Raw genomic sequence first — 24,678 nt, forward strand, 5'->3', positions numbered from 1 at the left:
TCAGACCCTTGGTCCATCAAAGTCAGTATTGTCTACTCAGACCGGCAGCAGCTCTCCAGAGTCTCAGTCAGGGGTCTTTCACATCACCTACTTGCCTAGTCCCTTTAACAGGAGATGCCAGGGATTGAACCTGGGACCTTCTGAATGCCAAGCAGATGCTTTACCACTGAGCCTCCCTTTGATAGTTTGGTGAAACATAGAATCTGGCATACTGCTGCATGGACCTGTCGTACCCTATTTCCTGCTCTCATTTAATTCTTACTCGTCACTTTAGATGCTGTTTTAGAAAGTAATGGAATTTAAAGAGACAGGGAGAAATTGTCTAGGAGCAACATGGCAATTGTGCTCTACTGAATGCCTTCTGTCTGCCAGATAAACATCTCCCACTGGAAAGCCAGTGAGGCCCAGATAAGGCAGGGTTAGTAGGCTGTGTTCAAGCGTTGCTGCTGTCCAGTCTTAATTATTATTTTGTATTCACCAAGGGAAAAAAATGAAGGTTCCTTTGGCCTAACTCACAGAAGGCAAAGACCAAAAATGATTCACTGTATTGCTGATTGGCAGTAGTGAAACTATGGGGGTTACCGCACTTTGTATTCCCAGCGATGTATTAAGAGTTTGAAAATGTTATAAAAAAACATCACTTTAAAAGGGTTTTTGGATACCACGGCTTATAAATGGTTGAAAGACTTCTTCACAGCTAAAGGGGCCAAACAAAGTGCGAACAGTATTTTTTATAACGTTTTCAAACTCTTAATACATCGGTGGGAATACACAGAAAGTGCGAACAGTATTTTTTATAACATTTTCAAACTCTTAATACATCGCTGGGAATACAAGTGCGGTAACAGCCTATGGCACATGTGCTGGGAGAGAAGAGGAAAGGCAAGTCTGGGCTCTCGAAGCTGCAAGATAGTCCAGATAACCCCGGGCCCCACGAACAATCCAACAGAGTTGTAGCTGAGCATTTATCCTGGAAGCACCCATAAAAAAAAAAAAATCGCCCAGTTTCTTTTCCTTCCCTACCTGTAACATGTCTAATGGATGCAGCCCCAGCAGCCAGACTCTATACACTGCTCATTCTATCTTGTGTTGCCTGAAGGAAGAAGCATTTGACTCCTTCATTGGCCAGAGCAGTGCTCACTTCCTCCCTGATTGGCTCAGCCGGTCTGTCACAGACATTTACCAGGTTAGAGTGCCTCCCACATCAGGACAGGTGAAGTTTCTGCAACAGATTGGGATTCTTAAGGCTACAGAGCACCTGGATTCCTAAAGATTAGCAACAGGCAGGCGTGCTTCGGAGTGCCTGAGCCTCTTGCTGCCTTGTCCCAAAGCTTGTTTTTTTTCACTTTCCTGATCTGTGTTTCACAAATTGACTGAGTGAGAGTGGAGGAAGGCAGGCGGGATGAGTAGCGGGGGGCTTGTATTAAGCACCCCAAATTCAGACGAAAGCGCAGCATTTACGCCACTCAAGCCAGTCGCAATGTCCAGGGAGTCTACAGAAGACACGGATGTCTTTGACGACATCAAACCCCCAATACGGATCCTGGACAATCAACACGATTTGGCACAGGTAAGCGACACTGGGAGTGTCCGAGGCGCCCCGGGATCCGGGACTTGCAACAGGAAGCGAGGCTGTGGGTTAGATGGCCAAAGACTTGTTCTTGGTTGAGATTTTTTTGCCAGATAGGGTGGTGTAATAAGTTACAGTCAAGGTTTGAAACGTAGGGAACCCTTTTCCTCCATAGGCGTAGTGGGAGCAATCACATTTGATTTCAGGCGGTTGAAAAGTTACTCAGATTGCATGTGATTCACGCTAAGTAAGGATTTGATCCGATGTAAAAAGTAAAAGAAAAAAGGCAACTACTCTGTGCCCATGAGTGAGTGCTTGTCCTGACTTCTTCTGGGCAGAAACAAGTCCTTTATACAGGCACCGGATAAACCGGGGAGCTTAAGTTTGGGCAGTATTTGGCTCCAGCCTTGTAAAAGTCACTTTCCAATCTGAAGTTCCTAGAAGTGGCAACATGTTCGGAGTAAAACCTGACAGAATAATGTGGGATCGAAAGGGTGCTTTCGAAAGTAGCTGCGTTGAGCATTGCTTCGGTTGTTTTGTTCACTGCTTGCTGAGAAAAGTTTGGGAAGGGCTGCTTTCTTTTCGGAGAGGAAGGTGCTTTGGCCAAGTGCCTGGAGGGTGTTTCAGAGCTGGAGGAGAGCAATTGCTCCAAAGGGCCGGGGATTACGTGCCATTCTGGCCGTCTGATCTCTTGTTTTTCAAATCACTAGAATGGAATTCTCCTTGAAATTCTCCACTCTACGGCTTGGCTTTCCCCGTGAGCAGCAGCAAGAGAGATAAAGGCTTGGATAAGGAGGCTAAAGGGAGCCAAGTGCCACATTGCCACACACATATGCACACACACACACTTTGTTTCAGCAAACAGACGCCTTTTCCACTTCCATTTCAGATGTGGAAATTGCAGCAAAGAAAACTGATAGGCAGCCTCTCTCTTTATAAGGCAAGATTGAACTCGGTGCGAGGATTGCAACATCTCGAGGCAAGGGCTGCAACTTCGGGCATGCCGTTGAGCACATGCATTCTCCTGCTAGACTCAGTGTTGTGTCATTTGGGGGGTGGAATAGGGAGACTCCCTAGTTGGTCTTGTCTTTTCCCATTGAATTACCCACTCATGTACCCTGACTTACAAAGTGGGGTGTTCTGCTGTGTGGGCGAGGAAGGGATAAAGGTCATCTCCATCTGTCCAGAAATTAAACTAAGTGCTAGTGCTTGGGTGCATCTCCATGGCTGATCATGCTTTTCCTAATCTCCTGTGACCAACAGTGGCAGCAGCTCATGCTGTAGAAGTCACAGCAAGCCATTCCTCTTGAAAGCCCCTGCCCTCATTTGTCCATATTTCTAAGCTTCTGGGTCACTGAGCACATTACAGCACCCACTATGTGATAGATGCTTGCCGTCTCTCTACCTGGTAGCTGTTGCCACATGGCTAGTTATGAATGTGCTCATCATCCTGATCAGGTAATTTTCTCAATGCCAACAACATTTTTTTTAAAATGCTGTGGTGCGAAGAAAATGGCCTGACTTATGTGGTGACCCCAGTGTACATGAATGGATCGCCATGTAGTGGCAGATGTCATGACCCTTTCCACATGGGGATACTTTCGTGTGGTTTCCTCGTTACTGCAGCTGCCAATGCAGCATGACAACAACGGGGGCTTCCACATGGCAGATTTTCCTGCACTTTTCCTGCCTCAGTCCCCGCAGCAGTCATTTCCCCCTCTATGCCACTGGGGTGGGAGTCTGAAAATTGTTTCTAAACTGATTTCCGTCTAGACATTAGGAAGAATTTTCTAACAGTTCGAGCGGTTCCTCAGTGGAACAGGCTTCCTCGGGAGGTGGTGAGCTCTCCTTCCCTGGAGGTTTTTAAGCAGAGGCTAGATGGCCATCTGTCAGCAATGCTGATTCTATGACCTTAGGCAGATCACGAGAGAAAGGGCATCTTGGGCATCTTCTGGGCATGGAGTATGGGTCACTGGGTGTGTGTGGGGGAGGTAGTTGTGAATTTCCTGCATTGTGCAGCGGGTTGGACTAGATGACCCTGGTGGTCCCTTCCAACTCTATGATTCTATGATAATTAACATACTGATACAGTGACTGTACGTGAAGAGGTTACCACATAGTGGCAGATAACACAATAAGTGATTTCAGGTGCTGTCCATATTTTGAACAAAGTATGCGCACTGTACTTTTCCCACAAGGCTTATTCATCGTGGGCTATTCCCAGAGCTGCGATCCCCTATGCCATTCCACCACACCCCGACTGGCCTTGCCAACCATCCTTGTGGGAACTATGACCACACTCAAATTGCTGAGAAGGACCACTTGCACATCCTGAGCTGCCGCTTTATGTAACTAACAGGCTGGCAGGCAGGTTACTTGGAGATAAGCCTCAAGCGTCTATAAGAGCCATGCTTGGGAGCCTGTCTGTTGCCCTCAGCATTTTTCTGGGCATTCCAGGAAAGATTCTCAAGGGAGTAATTAAAGCCAGATGAAAGAAATCTGCTTCAGGTGCCATTTCGCCAGTGATAAGATTACATTTGGGATGCAGTTTTTTATTGTACGAATGAGGGATTGGGAATTGCCTAGGATAATTTTGGCCTCAGAAGAATTAGATTCTGGCTCCAAGTTTCCACAGCTTGTTCTTTGAGATGCGTAATTCCCGTTTTGAGGCGAATTCTCTCTTTTGTTGCTCAACGTTTCAAAGTCTTTCTCCATTTTCTCTTGCTAAGGCAATGCAGCATTTAGCTAATGATTAACCCCCAAGTAGAAGCCTTCCCAGCGCCATCTTGTTGTCGGAATTTAGAAAAGACTGTAGGTCTACTTAGCATGGAGTGCTTTGGAGAAGAAAAGGCAGAGATCTATTGTGGAAGTCAACGAGCACCCACCTACTGTTGACATTTTGCATTCGATAGCCGATAACATTTTATTCCCCAGCGGAACAAATATTTGTGGATGCTCCTTACCACTTTGTGAGAATGTGTCCATCGGTATGGATAAGAAGCTGTCACTTTGGCTGTCTATGATCAGGATCAGAACCACCATTCTTTCAACCCACCAGTCTGTCGGGTGGAGACTCTTGTGGTAAACCACCTCTTGAAGTAACATGCAGTAAAATACTGTCGAGAATGGCTGTTCTTATGTAGTGCAAGAAGCTCAAAACAGAACCATGAAGGAGACACACTGATCCTTGCTGTGGGCTGGAAGATACAAGATATGTGGTTAGGTTTCCATAATCATTCCCTAGAAATAGCGGCCCCAATTACCATCTGCCCCCATTTGTTTCTTATCCCTGGGATTCCCTGGAATGTACAATCAGCAGCATCTTCCAAAGCCAAGATCTTGGCCCCTGATTAGTTTGTTCCTTTGATCTCTGAAGTGAGGAGTTTGCTTTACCTGCCAAGCAAGGCAACTTGGGAGACTGGTGGCTAGATTTGCCACTAAAAATGCATTCAGGTGTGTCTCTGGAAGAGCATGGAAACAAATTTCCTAGATCCATCTCAGTGTATATGCCTTCCAGCTTTTGAAATTCAAAAGGTTATTCTTTGTGCTTCAACAGAGTGACACCCTTCTAAGCCCATTCGCTTCAGTAGATTTAGAAGGGTGTAACTCTGCTCAGGATTGCACTGCTAGAGTTCTTCTCTGATCTTGATGTCCGCATACCTTTCCCCATCCTATGCACAAGGCCTACTTGCAAAATCTTAGCAGTCCCCAGTCAAGACATCTGGCAAAGAAACTGAGCTGTGCTTCAGACTAGCTTTGCTCCAACTGAGCAGGCTCAGCTCAGCTCTTGGACAGCTTTGCATAACCGCCACCTTTCTAGTCAGTTTTCTCTTCTTCTGTGGCTTCCTACTCAAATGCTAAAGCAAAGAGATGCCTAGTGGCATCTTCTCAACTTCCACTGGTTCCTCAAGCACCCCCCATGAGGCACATCCTTAGTTTTACTTGTGTGTGGAGCCAAGGCTGGATTAAAGTTTGTGTGTGTGTTAAGTGCCATCAAGTCGCTTCTGACTCATGGCGACCCTATGAATGAAAGTCCTCCAAAATGTCCTATCTTTGACAGAAGTTTGGGTTAAGTAAAATTGAACTGCTGCAGAAGCATGCCGTGAGTCATGTAGTCACCCCTCACTTTTCTCCCTGCCTGAGATTTTTAGAATATATTCCTTGTGAGGTTTGAACGTAAACAGCTGCTCCTTCATCACAAGCCACATTTCCATTTGCAAGAAACTAAGGAGGTGTGAACCAGTAGCAAAGTAAACAGGAGGTGCCAAAAACTGGCTGTACTTTGGAAGATTATGGGGATAGGACTGGATAGTGAACACTCTGGGGGAAAGTATGGTTCCATTGAATATTAACTGTTATGGCTTCCCCCAGAGACCTTTAGGAATCTGCAGGAGATTGCTAGATCTCTCTTTCCCTCTCTACTGTTGCCTAGGTCTGCTTTGCCCATCCCCTTTCTCCCTGCAACATGTTCACATCCTACTTGATTCCTCAAGAAATGTTGCTGGTAGATATCTTATAACTCACTGAGGACAGTGTATGAGGAGGGGAGATTTGCATACCCTAAAGTGCCAGGAAAATTGGTCTACGTGCCTAACGTTAAGTAAACAAGGGATCTGTAGCACAGTAGTGAACAAGACTCTTCCATGGAGCTTGTTGGCCTGCCAAAAGATTTTTGAAATATTAACTTTTGAATGTACATATCTCTAGCCAAAAAGCACATTTTCTTGTCTAGCTGTCAAAATGTACATTCCTGCTGTTCTACAATACAAAGTATGAATGCTTTAGAACTTCAGACCTTGTTACTGGTGAGGTCTGGCCAAGACCAATGGCCATTCGTGCCTCAGTATTAAGTTGAAATTTATTCTACAACAGTGGCAGAGTGGGAAGATGAGGTCAGCGGAAATGTACCACTGGAGGGCATGGATTTAAGTTCAGGCCCTGATCCTGCTCAGCTGCGTGTCTCCAGGTCTCAGCCAAGCCCAATTGTCTTGGGTGCTGAAAGGTCAAAGTTCTTAGTCTCTTCATAAACTGGGCAAGAGCAGGTGGTGCTGATATGATTCACACATAGCTTTACAACCTCCGTAACTCGACCCTCCCTGTCCCAGGACCTTGTAGCCTACAATATCCTGGTTGCCCTGATGAGATAGCAGAGGGAACGTCATCCAGATTCCCTGGAAGAAACTCTGTGGCCACCGTGCACACGCAGCTTCTATGGATGGCTCAACATTTTGTTAGTCACCCATCATGATGACAAAGCATAGCCTTTGCGTGGGACAAATCCCCTTCCCACTCTGGTTTCCGGCGGCCTTTGTCCCATCAGATTTCTGCGTCACTTCCCTGCTAGAATACATATAAACGTCTCCGATGGAACTGGCCTTTTCTGGGTCGGTGCCAACAAGGATGAGATAATGTACAGAGTGCTCAGGTTCCAAGAACCTTCAGGAGGAAACGAACACGTAGCAGTAGCAGGCAAGAGTGGAGGTTAACACCTTCCGTGCCATAAAAGGGAAGGCATTCCTGCTTCTCCCATTGCCTGAATACCCTAAAAGGCAAGGAGATGGATGCATCAGCCATAATGCTCATGGCAACCAGGTTGGACTTGCCAGTATGGCTTTAAAGCCCATTTTCTCTTGGCGTGTGATTAATCAATACATACATAAATTGTCCTTCGGGAAGCCATGGAGCTGATCATGAAAGATTCTAGCGTTGTTTCCCTCCATAAACTCCTTTGAAGAACTAGGGAAACTGTAGGCAGATGGAAGAGATTTGAGACTGCAGTACAGATAACCCTGAAATGATATGGGTGATCCACATCCTCTCCATTGAGATCAGAAAAGAGATTTTCCTCCTAGAAAGCTACGGGTTCTTTCCTTTAGCCATTCCCCTTCTTGGGCCTCATCCACATGGTTGTTTGTTTTCAAAATGCATGGGGCATGGGATGATCCAAACATGTTACTGAAAAGTAACACATTTGTTAACTCGCCTGGGTCGGAGGGAGGCCGTGGCTCAGGGGTAATATGCACCTGTTTTGCATGCAGAAGGTCCCAGTATAAGTCTCTGGCATCTCGAATCAGAAAGAACTCAGACAACAGGGCTGGAAAAGACCCCTTCTGCTTGCAGCAGTAGTAGACAATACTGTATAATGTGAGCAATCAAGGATCAGCAGATTCTATATTAACCCTGGTGGATTCCAGCTAAGGTTACCAACCTCCAGGTGAGGCCTGGAATCCTCCTGGAATGACAACTGATCTTCAGACTACAAAGAACAGTTTTGCTGGAGCAGATGGCTGCTTTGGAAGGTGGTGCAGATGACTTTGCCATTTAGAAAAAATAATAATCCTGGTGGTGGGCAACTAGGGCTGCCATCAGGAGGCCTCCTGCCCTAGTGGGGAACATTGTAAATTATTGAACTTGTCTGTGCAACCATGTACTGGAGAATGAATATCCTTGTTTGGAAATCATATGATATGAAATATTAATTCTACATGGTATGCTTCTTTTCTTCATCCCTATGGGAGATTATTACCACTGGCTTTGAAAGCTTGTGTTGAAACAAGTGTACTTGTTAAGACTCAAACTAAACGGGACTGAGGAAGACTTGAAATGATCGTATCCCTGTTTACCTTCTCTTCTTTTGAAGACGTCCAAGCTGGATTGACTGTGACTGTTACTCTTTTCTAGACACTCACCTTTGGATTGATTGTTACTCTCTTGTAGACACTTACCTTGGATTGATAGTTACTGTATAATATGTGATGTTTGCTTATGCTTATTACACTTTTTGAGTATTTGGCTATAGTGATTTGTTCTGTACTTATTTTCTAACCTTAGGTACTAGTACAGAGGTGTTAATCTTTGATTACTAGTGGGAAGCCTGGCAGCCCCGTCACAGGGAAAACAACACTGTGTTTGGATTACTGTTGCCAGCTCTGGCTCTGGAAATTCCTGAAGATTTCGGGGTTGTGCTTGGGAAAGGGGGAGTTTGGGGATGGAAGGGAACTCAGTAGGGATGTGATGCCATCGAGTCTTCCCTCCAAAGTTGCCATTTCCTCCAGGGAAGGTGACTTCACCTCTGTATTCTGGGGTTCAACTGTAATTCCAGGAGAATGCCTGGGCCCACCTAGAGGTTGGCCACCCTAATTTGGATCACTTTGGTTTCAGTCTGCTCTGCTGTCAGAATCCCTGGTGGTACGTCACCAGGCCTCACAGTCCTGTGTTTTCTCTGGCCGTTTATGCATGGGAAGTTTGCATTGGGTTTGCCACTATGCAGACACACAGTTTTCTGATCTGAATTCTCAGAACTCTATGCATGGGGGCTTTTTGCCCCAAATAAATTCCTGGAGTGCCTTGTGATCAATTATGCACCCCCACTGAAATATGGAGCCTCTGAATCCCTCCCCCATGACAATGCTGCCTTTGTAATTGGCTGTAGTGTATTTTAAAAAATACGTCACCACCCCCCGCCAGCCTTGCAGCGAGATTCTTTCATTTGTAATTAATTGAGTGGCCATTTTACAGCCAAAGCAGAGAAGAGTCCGGAAAAACACCCCCGTCAACTGAGTAGCTATTTAACAACCAAAGCAGAGAATTACACTCAAACTCAGACATGAGCCTGTTTGTTTGTTTGTTTGTTGTTTTGTTTGCAAGGTATATTTTAGCAATAAATTGCTAAATATATAAATAGAAATGAAGACCAGAGCAGCCAAGGGAAAAACCCAGCGCTCCCCCTGCCTCTGACATTCAGGTATCTCGGTGGTAAATTGCCCAAATGTGGGGAGCCAGGGCACACTGTGTGTCTTTCCCTCAGCTGGTCTTGTCTTAATTTCTATGTATATATTGAGCATTTTATTGCTAAAATATACTTTGCAAACAAACAAACAAAAAATGGCAGAGGTGGGCAGCTGGGGAATGGCGATACTCATGCCCCTGGAGAAATAAGCAGTCGCTTGGCTGCTTATTTCTCCATTCTCCAATGAGATGGTTTCTGGGGGTTCAGGGGGAGGTGTTGGCTGACTGGAGGAGGAGTGGGAGGGGAAAGTGAGAATAAGGGTGTGAGGAGAGAACCCCAAAGTAAAGCCTGTGAATGGAAGTGGCACTGATTTGCCTTGATTTTGGCTCAAAGCAGACTTTAAATGTGTGGCAAAACGGCATCTTGAAACTGTGTGGAAAGTGCAAGGCAGCAGCGAAGTGACTTCTGAAGGTCGGAAAAATAATGCATAATCCAAACGAAGTACTGATGCAGTCCGGCAGGGATCGCAAGGCTAAATACCCATGCATAAAAGGCCTCGTCCTCCTTTTTCTCTTCCTGTGTTTTCTCTTCCTCCTGTGTTTTCATAGAGTCATAGAGTTGGAAGAGACCACAGGGCCATCTAGTCAAACCCCCTGCACAATGCAGGAAATTTACAACTGCCTCCCCCGCCCCACCCCACACACACACTGCCAATCACCCCTACCCTGGCCCAGAAGATGGCCAAAAAATCCTCCAGGATCCCTGGCCAATCAGGCCTAGAGGAAAATTGCTTCCTGACCCCGAAGTGGTGATGGATATTACCCTGGCCATGTCACTTTTCCTTTCTTTCCCTGAGGAATGACAGTTCCGATTTTTTAGGTCACAGTCAAGAGGAAGGGGTTGTTGGGAAATGTAGTCTCTAGATCCAGTGCTACAATTACGGCTTGAACTAGGTGGTATAAGGCAGCTCCTCCATATGTTCCTCCCAGTGGAGCGCCCTTCTTGTATAATTGTGCTTCCATTATACTTCCGAGTAATTTGGTATTATATATAGTTGATAAAGGCACATACTGCCCATGCCAGTGCAAGTTATTTGTGTCACAATCTTCTCCCAATCCAAATGCTTCCTATTAGACACCACTTCATGGGAATTGCAGAACAGAAGTTGTATTCTAGATGTGATTTTCTTGAGTCTTTTCAAAATGAATGGAGCACAATGTGCCATGAACCTCCTTCTGGCGTCACCAGCCAGGAAACTGGCAAAGGTTTTGAAAAGAAAAGAAAAAAGAAAAGAAAAGGGGCTGAATCTGGCCCAGCAAACTCTCATTGCTTATTTCCTGGTACATCAGAAAAGCACACAGCAAAATGGAGAACAGTTTCCTCCTTAGCAGTCAAGTCCCCTGAGCAGGGGCTGGTTTTCTGAAAAGGAGAAGCCTTTTGCCCAATGAGACCGGATCCTGAGGAGGGTGGAGTTTGGGGAGGGGAGGGACTTCAATGCCATAGAGTCCAATTTGCCAAAGCGGCCATTTTCTCCAGGTGAACTGATCTTTATCAGCTGGAGATCAGTTGTAATAGCAGGACATTTCCAGCTAGTACCTGGAAGTTGGCAACCCTATCTAGAAGGCAGAGAACACCAATAAATAGAAACCGGCTGAGATGAAGGTCAATACCAAGACTGAATGATCAGAGAGGCAAATATTTACCTTGGTCAATATTTTACTAGAGAGAGACAATAAAGATTGACATTGAGCCAAAGGAGTATATAGCTAGCTGCATTCTGTGTAAAAACAGGGCTCTTGTGAGGAGTGTCACCCAAGATATTGATAATAATTCCAGAGGGGTGGCTTGCTTTTAATCTGCATTTTTTTCCTTCAGATCACTTGAAATTACTTTGGGTGTGTGTGTGTGTAAAAAGGGTTTGTTGTGTGTTCAGTCTTCCTGTGTCTGTATGTAGGAGCAAGAAATCCTGGTTTCTTGCATTGTATGGATTTTATTTATGTTAGACTCTTTGTTTTCGTGCCCCTCTAGCCAGGTGTACCTTGCTCCCTCCTGCTATCTACCCATGTCTTGCGGTAATCTGGATGATCAAAGGCCATGATCTTCTATTATTCGGGATAATCTGCCAGGAATGTTTAGACAGGGAGGATACTGGGTACAAGGAGTTAAAGCAGGCATGCTCTAAGCCTTGGCCCAGGAGAAAAGGCAAATCTACAGAAAAGCAAGTCAGTAAAAAAAAGGCATCTCAGCTAACCAAATTTAATTGCATCCCAGATCTACATTCTGTATAAAAGAGAAGGAAAAGGCCACACAGACCTACAGATGGTGTGCAGATCTAGGATGCTATTCCTAGAGACTAACATTATGTTGCCTATTTATAAATCAAGAAGACAAAAATGTAAGTGTCCTGCAATGTGCCCTGTACATTAGCTAAGTGTAGAAATCAATTTGGGATGCAGGCATCTTTGTAAAACAGTCCAGCTTTCAAACATCTTTGGCTTCACCTTCAATGTGTCTCTCTGCTGCCAGTTCTGTCTCATGAGGAAAGTCTGGCAAATTCCTCGGCCACAGGGTTTTGCTGTTGTCATTTTTACCCACACACCTTCACTCACTGGGGTCTTCCACACAGGTTATCTGTCCTGAGTCCAAGGCTTTTGGGAAGCAGGTTTTTCCTGCTTCCCCGTAGCATCATGGTGCATTTATGCACCTCTGTGGGTTTCCTGGGCTTTTATGCATATATGCATCTCCATGGGCGTCCCCATCTTTTCTCTGATCTTTCTCAAACCTGCTTTGCTCCAAAGGTTTGGGAACGATCACAGGAGCCAGGATGGAGTGTGGTAGGGTTGCCAACCTCCAGGTACTAGCTGGAGATATCCAGCTGATAGAGATCAGTTCACCTGGAGAAAATAGCAGCTTTGGCAATTGGACTGTAAAGCATTGAAGTCCCTCTCCTCCCCAAACCCCACCCTCCTCCGGCTCTACCCCCAAAATTTCCAGGTATTTCCCAACCTAGAGCTAGTAACCCTAGCTTGTGGATGGGTGAATGCAGATGTTCTGGCTAGGGTTGCCAGCCCCCCCACCAGCTACTTGTGGGGGATGGGGGGATGGGGGGATGGTTGCCAGATTGAGGATGGGAAACTCCTGTGGATTTAGGGTTGGAGCCTGAAGAGGACAGGGGCCTCAGTGGGGTACAACGCTGTAAAGTCCACCCTCCAAATCATCCATTTTATCCAGAGGAAGTGATTTCTGTAGTCTGGAATCAGTTGTAACTCCAGGAGATCCCCAGCCCCCCTCCCCCCAGAGGCTGGCATCCCTAGTTCTGGTCTGCATGGCAGCCGTTTTCCCAGACCCTGTCCCAGCAGCAACCATTTCTTTTTTCCCCCCCACCACCAGGAAACTTTTATTTTATAATGTTTGTGTGTGAAGTGCCATCAATCGCAGCTGATTTATGGGGACCCTGTAAGGTTTTCAAGGCAAGAGACATTCAGAGGTGATTTGCTCTTTCCTTCCTCCCCGTCACACAACCCTGGTATTCCTTGGAGGTCTCCCATCCAAATACCAGCCACGGCCAACCCTGCTTAGCTTCTGAAATCTGACAAGATCAGGCTAGCCTGGGCCATTTTAATAGGCACTAGAATACTGTTATATTGGTACACCATTGTAATAATAGGTATAGCGGGTCAGTTTTCAGTTATAAAAGTCTCCAGCTCCTTGTGGAAGGAAAAGGCACATCTTCACAAGGGACGGGGCTAGAGTCTTACTTTTTTTTAAAAAATTGAAAGCTAGGAACTCAGAGAATCTGCTGTTTCTATTGTTACAACAGTATAGCTATATACTTGGGCTTGGAGTTAATTCTTCCACTCCCACAGCTGCATATCCGAGATCAGTTCAACACGATTCATCACCTCAGGGTAAACTCTCATAGAAGCATTCAAACAGAAATGAGGCAAGGGCCCCTTGTTGATCAAGCCAAGGCACCCAATACCATGCAAATATTCAAAACGGTGAGGTGGGGGGGGGATCCTGCCCTCATCTGTTGCCAGTTTGAGAAGGGTTTTCTCTGTGTTGCAGCACAAAGTGGCAAAAGAAGCAGGGCCATCTCATAAAAGTATTCCTCAGTTGGATGCCATAAGTGGGTTGCACAAAACGATGATTTAAAAGTACAGATTTCCTTTCCCATGTTCCTACTACCACAAATATTCATTGCATGAAATTGAGCTCGTTTGATTACACTTCTGGAAACAGGAATAATTCCTTCTCTGTTAAGGATTACATTAGGGAGGGGGCCACAGATCAGTGGAAGAGAACCAACTGCTCATGTAGAAGGGGGTGGAAGGAATAGGGTTATTGGCTTCCCACTGGGAACGAGTGATCTCCCACCCCCAGATCCCATTGCCTGCTGCTACTCAATTGGGCAGCAGGAGAAAATGGCAAAATGGAGGTGGGGGGTGCAATCGGCATCCTGGTGTGATATTGCTTGTGCTGCGATTCGGAAATGATGTCCACACACCAGGTTATGCTCTAGCATTCCAGCTGTGCTAAAAGTGATATAATTGTACTGGGGGTGCCTGCCAACACCCACCCCTACAATACAGAAGAAGAAGAGTTGGTTTTCATATGCTTACTTTCTCTACCACTTAAGGAAGAATCAAACCAGCTTACAATAACCTTCTCCTCCCCACATTAGACACCCTGTGAGGTAGGTGGGGCTGAGAAAGCTCAAAGAGAGCTGTGACTGGCCCAAGGTCAGCCAGCTGGCTTTATGTGTGGGAGTGGGGAAACCAACCCAGTTCACCAGATTAGTGTCCGCTGCTCACATGGAGGAGCGGGGAATCAAACCCGGTTCTCCAGATTAGAGTCCACCGCTCCAAACCACCGCTCTTAACCACTGCACCATGCTGGAGTCCTTGCCTCCCCCATCTCCCAGCAGTTGCCTAGCTGTGCCTTGCAACCCTAGGCAGGAAAGACATTTCCTTGCCTAGCAACTTCTGATGAGCCATTGCCCATCAAATAGGCAATTCTGAGTCACGAGGACCAATGGTCTGACTTGGCATAAGGAAGCTTTGTATGTTTGTACAGTCCCACTGGATTGGACCAAGCATCAAGTCCAGCATTCTGTTTCCAACAGCTGGCAGCCAAATCCTCCTGGGATGCTTGCAAACTGGGCAAAAAGGCAAGATCATTCACTCTCCTCCCCAAAGGCACAATTGAAAGTGCGATAAAAGTAAAACAAAATTATTGAAGAGGAAGGAACTGTGCATGTTCTAAAAACAGAGGGCTTGCATAGTGAATTGGGTAGGCCTGGCTAACGTGGCCTGCGACCTCTGAAAGCTGCTCTTCCTCTGCGAAGTTTAGTGATAAGGGAAGCAAAGCGGCTTGGAAAGCCGCCATGTGTACCTCCATACCCAAGCAAGCAGGTCCTTCTGTAGCTCAGGTATGTGTGGCATTTGATTCATTCCTTAGGTAGTTCCCTGGTACTGCCTAGCGGGGTTTTGCTCTTGAGTTTAGAAATAATTGCCTGGAAAGTCACACTGTGCAGCTGGTGCAGTCGGCAGCAGGGAGATGTTCTCCAAGCCAAGGCACTTTCCTTTGCACAGGGAGATAAAAAGAAAGGGGCTGCCCAGGCCTTCTGTTGCGGAATGCATTGCCTGGGACTATTGAGAACCACTTAAAAAAAAAAAACCAGTGCATGTGGGTATTTTAAAAATGGTCATCTGATAGTAGGGTTGCCAACCCCCAGGTACTAGCTGGAGATCTCCTGCTATTACAACTGATCTCCAGCCGATAGAGATCAGTTCACCTGGAGAAAATGGCTGTTGGCAACTGGTCTCTATGGCATTGAAGTCCCTCCCCTCCCCAAACCGCGCCCTCCTCAGGCTCCGCCTCAAAAGACTCCTACTGATGGTGAAGAGGGACCAGGCAACCCTATCTGTTAGGGCCTGGTGAATTATCTGGGGCCAGGTAAAGGTAGTATCGATAACAGGAGCCCTTTGCACACACAGCCCACTCCCTTCAGGTTTTTTCTATCATCTCAGAACGGCTTTCTCCAAGTGGAATCGCCTGGGTACCTATTTATTTTAGTCATTTTATCTGAAGGCTTATGGAGCCAGATTCTTTTGCACCTGCATTCTTCAATGTTGTCACTTGCAAACTGATCTCACAGTTCATGCTCATTTGCATGGTGAGATGCTCTGTGGGGCTCTATTGAGCAGCCAGCGGGACTCTGTGCACAGTCCCCGCGAGGTGCTCCGTGATCTTCGCCAAAGCCATTCCTTTTCTCACAACCGTTCCTCTTCTGCACCTCTCCTTTAGGCACAATCTGAAATGGACAAGTACATGTCTGGGCAAGTGTCATTTGTGCCCATGGGGCCCAATAAGACGTATCGCCGGGAGAGTGCCTCGGTGGTGGATGAGTATTTCTCAACCGAAAAGCCGCTTTCCGCGCCCTACAGCGTGAATATCAATGTGATCCTTCCGGACACCACTCATCTGCGCACAGGGCTCTATCGGCCCGCCAAGGCCCTTGCCCCCTTCCCCCAGATAAAAATGGAACCTGGCACCAGCTTTGCCCAACCCTGCTCATCCGCTTCTGGCCCAACTCAGACTCTGCCAGACTTCACCAGCGTCTTCAGCATGCCCCATTCGGTGGCAGCGAACAATATCTTCGTCAAGCAAGAGATGCCCTCCGAGATCCCTCTGTCATCCAGCCTGCTCTACCAGCTGCCGTCTGGCCACAGTGGAGGGGAAATGACCACCATGGCACACTCCACGTGCCACACGACCGCCATCAACACCATCACTGGAGTTGCCATGTCCACCAGCAGCTCCTTGCTGGACACCAGACCCCTTCCCAGGCCCATGAGGCCAGGAGGGCAGGCCAAGCCCTTCCAACCCACCTCCCAAGGGCAAGGCACTTTTCACTTAGCAGGACAATTCTACCCTGTGCCAGGAGTCAGCCTGCCCCCGTCGCCTCCCAACTCACAGCCTGGCAGCCCCGAGAACCAGCCAGACCTCATCAACACCATCTCTCCTCCACCTCCCTATGAAGCTGCCTTTGGACTGAAACTGGCTCAGCCAGCCCAGATCCCATCACTTTCGAATGGCCTGGGGAGCCTTTCCCAGGGGCACGTCATCATGCAGACACCCAAATACAATCGGCGGAACAACCCAGAGTTGGAAAAAAGGAGGATCCACCACTGCGATTACCCTGGTAGGGCTCCAGAAATCTTTTTTTGTTTTGTTTGGCAGAAGAGGCTTGCCTACAGGGATGTTTCTCAGATGTAGGAGTGAAAAGTCAAACTGTCTCAGTGCCAAGCAGAGCCCTTTCAGCCCCTTACACCAGCAATCGTGAGTCGGTTCCCACCTCCAAGCAAATCACAGGAGAGGCTTAAAAATGATCCCAGGGGAAGTACGGCCTCATGAGCCACCCCCTGGCTTTCTCTTGGTAGGGTTGCCAGGTCCCTCTTTGCCACCAGTGGGAGGTTTATGGGGTGGAGCCTGAGGAGGGCAGGGTTTGGGGAGGGGAGGGACTTCAATGCCATAGAGTCCAATTGCCAACGGCCATTTTCTCCAGGTGAACTGAACTCTGTTGCCTGGAGAGCAGATTTATTAGTGGGAGGTCTCCAGTTACCACCTGGAGACTGGCAACCCTATCCAGTACCTTGCCATCCTTGACAGGTTTCTGGAGTGGGGGTGGGGGTGACGCAAATCAGGAGAAATTCTGGCTGAGCCATTTTTGCTCTCCGTTCGCATGCTTGTGCAATAAGTCCTCATACAGTAGTCCCATAGATGCAAGCACATGAACTCTGCAGAGCCCTATAGAGTCTGGCTCTTTAATGACTGGCACCATTTTAAAATGTGGCTTCACGCACATGTGTGAATCTCCCAACCACCAGTACACATAGTCCAAGCCTCTCCAAAGCACTTAAGTAACTTCCTGCTGTCTTGTCTCAGGCAGCCTCTCCCTGGTGGTGCCGCCTCCTCCTTTAATGTGTGATGCATTATAAGCTGAGCATAATGTGATGATGCAGACATTCAACCCCCTCACCACATGTACAAAGCAGCTCAAAGAATTCTAAATCACATCTTCTGCTAGATTAGGAAATGGTTCCAACTCTTGGCACATTTGCCAAGTCAGCTCTTTTTCCAAGCTATCCAGACAGCTGACCAACAGAAACCAGAAGATGGATTATTGAGGTGAAGCTCAGCTCCAGTCAAGATGGGCAAGGGGCAGGACAAGCCAAGCAAGGGGGTAACCATGGCTAGGGAAAGAAAAGAAACCTTCTTCCACTGAGGTTTTTAAGAAGAGGTTAGATGGCCATCTGTCAGCAATGCTGATTCTGTGACCTTAGGCAGATGAGAGGGAAGCATCTTGGCCATCTTCTGGTCACTAAGGGTGTGGGGGGGAGAAGTAGTTGTGAATTTCCTGCATTGTGCAGGGGGTTGGACTAGATGGCCCTGGTGGTCCCTTCCAACTCTATGATTCTATGAAAAGAAAAGGGACAGGGGTGATGCTGGGTACTTTTCCTCCCAAGGAAAACCCCTTGGCTGTTACCTCCTTCAACCTGGTGATTGTATTTACATGGCTATTTGTTTTTCACAGGTTGCACAAAAGTCTACACCAAGAGTTCACACCTGAAGGCACATCAGAGAACACATACTGGTAAGTGAATGTTCAGGACAATATCTGTTTTTCATTTCCCAAAAGTAAAATTAGATTTTTTTCCTAACTCACAGTCTTCAAAAGAAAGATCTTTGGGGAGGGATTTTGCCCAGCTCCTCCAAATCCCACCCTCATCTTCTATTTCCAAAAGTCTATTATTATCAAAAGAATAACCTTTTAGCAGTTCTGTTGTCAAATTTTTACAGCTTGTTACCTTAACCTGAAGAAAGCCAAACTGAAACAGAAAAGCCCTGGGTCAAATCCTGCTGCTCTGTGGCTTTTGAAGGGTGATGCACACTTCACCCTGGAGATCCCACCCCCAGGAATGCACCCACCCCCAAAAAAAGATTCCCATTGTGTTGGGCAGCTGCTAAGGGGTCTTGCACTGGTCCTGAAGAGCCACCAGAATGTTGCAACAGGGCCGCCAGCTGTCGTTCAGCTTTCCATTGGTGCATCACAGCCAGGGGATGGGCCCAGCAGTCTTCTGTACCCTTCTCCAGAAGGCTAGAACATAAGAATATAAGAAAAGCCCTGCTGGATCAAACCAAGGTCCATCAAGTCCAGCAGTCTGTTCCCACAGTGGCCAACCAGGTGCCTCTAGGAAGCCCCCAAACAAGACGACTGCAGCAGCACTATCCTGCCTGTGTTCCACAGCACCTAAGATAATAGGCATGCTGCTCTGATCCTGGAGAGAATAGGTATGCATCATGACTAGTATCCATTTTGACTAGTAGCCATGAATACCCCTTTCCTCCATGAACATGTCCACTCCCCTCTTAAAGCCTTCCAAGTTGGCAGCCACTACCACATCCTGGGGCAGGGAGTTCCACAATTTAACGATGTGGTGTGTGTAAAAATTCTTCCTTTTATCTGTTTTGGATCTCTCACCCTCCAGCTTCAGCAGATGACCCCGCGTTCTAGTATTACGGGAGAGGGAGAAAAACTTCTCCCTGTCCACTCTCTCCAAACCATGCATAATTTTATAGGCCTCTATCATGTCTCCCCTCAGCCGCCTTCTTTCCAAGCTAAACAGCCCTAGAGCCGTTCCTCTGCAGGGGGTCCACCTCCTTGCACCAGCAGCCTTGGGAGATTAAATATAAAACTCAGTTGGTGATGGGGACTGGAATGGCAGTTAGGCTATTGTTTCTGCCTGCCCTGCCGTGCTGCCCCGGGAGAAGGAGCCTGCACGGGGGACAATGGAGAGCGCTTTTTTTCCATCCTGGAATCCAGCTTGGCTATTGTTTGGAACCCAGTGACCCTACCTGGGACAATGGCTCTGGCTGAGTGAGGCAAACCTCGCCTTTGTCTCGGGACTGAAAATAACCTGCGAACATAGATTTTCTCAAAGCAACGTGTTCCAGAAAGGGTTGTAAAATTCTCAACAGGGTGCTCATAAATTGAGCAGAAATTCTTCCATAATGGAGCTATAAAACTGTATCTCCCCTCCCAAGGCCAAGGTTCTCTTTTTGTGCTAGTCTGATCCAGACAGCAACCGGTTTCACACCTGCCTGGCTGCGTGTGAGTGTGTGTGTGTGTGTGTGTGTCTTAGTGTGCACGGACGTGCATTTCTGCATGTGCTTTCCCGGAGGCAGGCATGTTGTTTGCACCATGTGCCAAGGAACCTCTACAGAGGGCATGCACAAGATAGGCATGTTTGGAATCTGTTATAGGATTTCCCAATATGCATTTTTAGGTTAAGGAGTTGGATTAGGGCAGTACTGGAGCAGGAGGCACTAACCCTTTCCCTCATGCTATTTAGGACAGCATGGGAAGGGACTGATTCCTATCAGGGATATAGTGCAAAGGAAAGGATTGGCCCCACCATCACCAACAACAACTCCTGTGCACCACAGCCCCTAATAAAAACTGGGGATCCTCACATTTGCTGTTTGAGATAGCTGTCAGCTCTTTCCCATTCTGTACCAAATGAGTTTTCCTTGGACTAGTTAGATTTGAGTCCAGTAGCACCTTCGAGACCAACAGGAGTTTCCAGGTGTAAACTTACAAGAGGTCAGATACAGCAGAATAGAAGTATCTGTATCTGTGAAGGGAGCTTTGACTCTTGTAAGCTTATGCCCTGAAACTCCTGTTGGTCTCGAAGGTGTTGTGTGTGTGTGTTAAGTGCCATCAAGTTGCTTCTGACTCATGGCGTCCCTATGAATCAATGTCCTCCAAAATGCCAATTCAAATCTACCTGTTCTACTGCAGACCAACATGGGCCCCCTCTGAAACTTCCTTGGTCTTGAACATTTTGAATACCAGGGTTGTTATTTTTCAAAAAACAACAATGCACTTCTAGTTCTCATGGCAGAAAGGACTGAAAATATGTGAACAGCATCTGATGAATAGTATTGCCAGGTCCCTCTCACCACTGGTGGGAGGTTTTGGGGGGTGGATCCTGAGGAGGGCGGGGTTTTGGGAGGGACTTCAATGCCATAGAGTCCAATTGCTAAAGCGGCCATTTTCTCCAGGGGAACTGATCTCTGTCGGCTGGAAAGCAGCTGTAATAGCAGGAGATCTCCAGCTAGTACCTGGAGGTTGGCAACCCTATTGATGAAAGCTGATAAAACGTTTGCTGCTCATGCAGCTCAGCCATTTTCTAAGCAGAGGCAGAGTACATTGTGATTTGGGGCACACCCTACTTTTCTCATTTTCTGCCCTTCACTCCCAAGCACGTCTGTTGCAGCACCCTTGGCTTGACTGTTTTCTTGGTCCTGCGATCCCAGGCGCTCTGCATTCTATTGTCATCCTTCTCTTGAATAGTCAGCAAAACTAGCACCCATCCTAACAGCAGAGGTTTTCACTCTCTACAGCCAATCATACTGGCCTGAATCCACCCTGGGAGAAAGCTGGATGGGAGCCAGCAAGTGTGCAGATGCTATAACAGGTTTCCTTTTGGTCTTCCCTTCTAGGCGAGAAGCCCTACAAGTGCACGTGGGATGGCTGCGACTGGCGCTTTGCCCGCTCGGATGAGCTCACCCGGCACTACCGCAAGCACACCGGAGCCAAGCCTTTCAAGTGCATTGCTTGCGGCCGCTGCTTCTCCCGCTCTGACCATCTGGCTCTGCACATGAAGAGGCACCAGAATTAAAGACTGGAGCACCGTTGTCCTGCAGCAGCGACCCTCCACTCCCATTTTGTACGTAAGAACCAACCGCACTGTGATCAAACGGCTACACATCTGGCTTTGCTTCTTGACACCGTGAGTGCTTTGAAAGAAAATCCAGCCACAGAAGGGAAGGGGTCCGGGAGTAGTTCTGGAATTCCAGAGCTCCATCTCCAGAAAATGTGCAACTTATTTTGCCCTTCAGGGGACCTTTCCTCCTGCTTCTCTGCTACATCTTTTTGCCTCCTGGGAAACAGCGACCCTAGGATGTTCGGGCCCTTGGCTGAATGTCACCTCTGCAGGCTGCAGGTTTCAAGAATCATGCAGAACTTTTACGGCCCTGACCTGTTTGAAACATCCAGTTGGTGCAAGTAACATCATGGCCACTACCACAGTCCCCTGGCTGACTGAGACACACCTCTGCTCATTTGCTCTATTCAAGTGGTGAGGGTGGATGATGGGTCAGCCTTGTTTCTGTCTCCAGACACTCCTGAAAGAGACTCCACACACTGTTCCTATCACAGCCTTGGGTTCTAACCTGTTCATGAGGACCAGTTTGGCTGGTGGAGGAAGACATTGGGCAAACTCCTTGGAAAGTGCCACAATGGTTGCTATAATACTTTGTGCCACCTCTCCCAGAATGCACTGCTAATCTGCCCTTTAATCTACCACAAGAAATTGATACTGCTCTTTTTATTTTTTCCTGTAGCCAGATGTGGATTTCCACAAATGTTAAAAGCAGCCTTGGAAACAAGTTCTGGTCATTCTTCATCCCTAGTTGGATTGTGTTGTCTTCCCCCCCCCCCCACAAAAAAAAAGTTAATGGCCTTGGAAGAACTGCTGCTGTTCATCTTGAGAAGATACCCCCCCCCCCAGACTACCAGGGAATTATTTAGACAAAGACTGAAATGGCAAATGAAGCACCAGCAAGGATGATTTTACTACAACTAAACACAACCACTCCAGTTCCGATTCATCTCCAGTGCCCTCTAGATTTAGTGATGCTGGCTATGGGGTAGCCCCTCCCATGTACAGTTGTGGAAGCAAGCTGTTTGGTTTGACCTGGACTATCTGTCAAGGACTTGTACATTGTACAGAGGGTTGGATTAGATGACCATGGAGGTAACTTCCAACTCTTATGTTTCTATGACTAGTTAACTATAACAAATGCCCCCCATGAGAACCTTAGTTCTGACTCTTGCAAAAGACAGCCATCCCAGCTATGCCCTGAAATCAGCCAACAGGGACAATTATCGCCATAGCCCAAACAAAAGAGGTTATAAGAACATGGGTAGAACATGTTTTTGCTTCTGTTGCCCCATCAGGGCAAGTAGCGCCCTCACTGTAACTCCATGGATCTGAGGAACTCTGGTACAAGTGAGGCCTAGCACGGAGGCATGTGGGTGGATACATCAAATGCAAAGTTCTCTTTTATTGCTCCTCTTTGGTGCCAGAGAGGTGGGCACAACATAAGGGTTTATGGGTCTCCTTCACTTCTAGGTCCTTAATTTGCTTTGTACAGATGTAAACGCTGGTGCAAGGCCAGAGCAATGAAAGGAGCCTGTAGATCCCAACTGTTTGCATCTGCCAAGTAGTCGCATGCAGGGATCTCCATCCCTGGTGTGACACAAAGGGGTTTTAGCAGGGGGAACAAAAAGCAAGAACTATTTGTGACATATCAATACTTAGTGCCTTAAATACTTTAGATTTAGGTCACAATCCAGCCCAGATGAAGTCTACTTGATTCATTTTTAAGTCTCGTAGCTGTCAACACATATGTTTCACTTTCCAGTTGAAATCAATGGGATTTAAGAGTAGCCATGCTGGATCAGAGCAAGGGTCCATCTAATCCAGCATCCTGTTTGCAACAGTGGCCAGTCAGATGTCACAGGGAAGCCTGCAAGGTACAATCAAAGGCATTTTGCCTCTGAATCTGGAGGTCTCATTCAGCTATCATGGTAACAACTAATGATAGACCTTCATACAGCTGTCCAACCCTCTTCAAAATCCATCTAACCAATGGTCTAGATGGATAGTGAGTTGTAGAACTCACTATCCATCTAGTGTTGTAGAACTCATGGCAGTGAGTTCTACAACACTACCCATGGTGTCGTTCCTTAAAAAGGCTTCCTTACAAGCGGTTGACTTTGGCTGAATCATGCCCTTTTTTTTGTTCCAACACCACCACCCCAAAAAAAACTTACCTAGCCAAATGGAGAGGTGCAAACCAAAGGAATCAAAGCAAAGGCTGTCCAGTTGCAGACCCTGCCATCTCTCAGTGCAGAATGCCAAGATGATTTGGTGCAAAAGTGAACAGATTATCGGAAGCATGTGCATCTGATTACTAAATGCTGGGGGGGGGGATGTTGGTTCCTGGCATGGGTGTTGTCCTTATGCCCCACTTGTAGCCATCCCTCAGGTATCTGGCTGGCCACTAGGGGGCCCAGAATGGACTAGATGGATTCTTGGCCTGATCCCACAAGAGTCTCCCTGTTTTTAAAAAATGAAATCTGTACCCTCTTCTTCCTCTTGTTGGGGGAGGGGCTCCAGCCTTAAAAGCATGAGCAGGATAACACAAGCTTTAGAGTTGGAGGGAGTTATTACCCAAAGCACGTGTTGTTCTAAAGCCCTTTTCAGGGAGGCTAGCAGGTTCTGCCAAGGAACTTTCAGGCCATCAGCAAGACTGGGGAAATGGCTGGAAACTCATCTTCTCCATACCCACCAAGGCCATGCAGAACAAAACACAGGGCTCCAATGTCTTCCCTGATTTCTTTGCATGCCCCTGAATGTGGAGGCATCTGTATATATACGAAGAATGGCTGTACAAAACTGTGTATGTGCAAATGTCACAGACTTGTGTTTTCCGTAAAAACACAATAGAACCTGGAAAAATGTGGTGGGTGGAAGGGTTGTCTTCTGGGAGTTTTTGTTTGCTTCTTTTACTAAATAAATATATTTGTTAATTTCCTAATGTTTTATAATAAAATGATGCTTTTTAAAGGGTATGATATTCATCCTTCAAAAGACTCATCCCATTCCCGAAGCTGCCTCCCCACACTCAAATAACCACACAGTAATTTGACACCGCCGGAAGCTTCCAAGCCCACTTTCTCCCTGGATGGACCAGAAGATAGAGGACTCAGTGCACATCTGAGATATCTGAATGTTTCTGAAATTCTTCCTGGTCAGCATGTCTAGAAATGGACAAAATGGTACCATATACTCAGCCAGTGTGCAGGTTTCACAGAACTCATTAGGCAGAACAGAAAATGAGTTTCTTCCTATGCTGAACAAGGAATTCTGTGAAACTCAGAAGCTGACTCCAATTTTGTTTCATCGTCAGCGAAGCACCCGCAGCTCCCTGCTAAACCCAACTGCAGGCTCTTCCTGGAACCTGGACCTAGGAAGAAAATATATCCCTTTCCCACTGTTTTGAGGAGGAAGGTTTGGAAGAATGAATATCTCCCCCTTGTCAAAACAAAAAAAAGGGATTAAAATGTCTTGGGCATATGATCCATGAAGGAGTTCAACTCCACCTGTACATAAGAGAATAAACAGCCATGTATTACCAAATGGCCCAGAAGTCAGTGTCTCTCTCTTCTAGCATTTGGGAA

At 46.9% G+C, this 24,678-nt stretch overlaps 1 protein-coding gene across 1 annotated transcript; it reads left to right on the forward strand.

The window, feature by feature from the left end:
• Positions 1–1,394: 1,394 nt before the first annotated feature.
• Positions 1,395–21,080, forward strand: LOC130486284 (Krueppel-like factor 5). Its single transcript, XM_056859537.1, has 4 exons — positions 1,395–1,570; positions 15,609–16,506; positions 17,899–17,958; positions 20,871–21,080. Exons 1-4 carry the CDS (start codon positions 1,403–1,405, stop codon positions 21,047–21,049), a joined length of 1,305 nt encoding a protein of 434 aa, XP_056715515.1. The 5' UTR covers positions 1,395–1,402; the 3' UTR covers positions 21,050–21,080.
• The last annotated feature ends 3,598 nt before the right edge of the window (positions 21,081–24,678 follow it).

Source organism: Euleptes europaea, chromosome 13 (assembly GCF_029931775.1).
Source record: "Euleptes europaea isolate rEulEur1 chromosome 13, rEulEur1.hap1, whole genome shotgun sequence".
Taxonomy (NCBI): Eukaryota; Metazoa; Chordata; class Lepidosauria; order Squamata; family Sphaerodactylidae; genus Euleptes; species Euleptes europaea.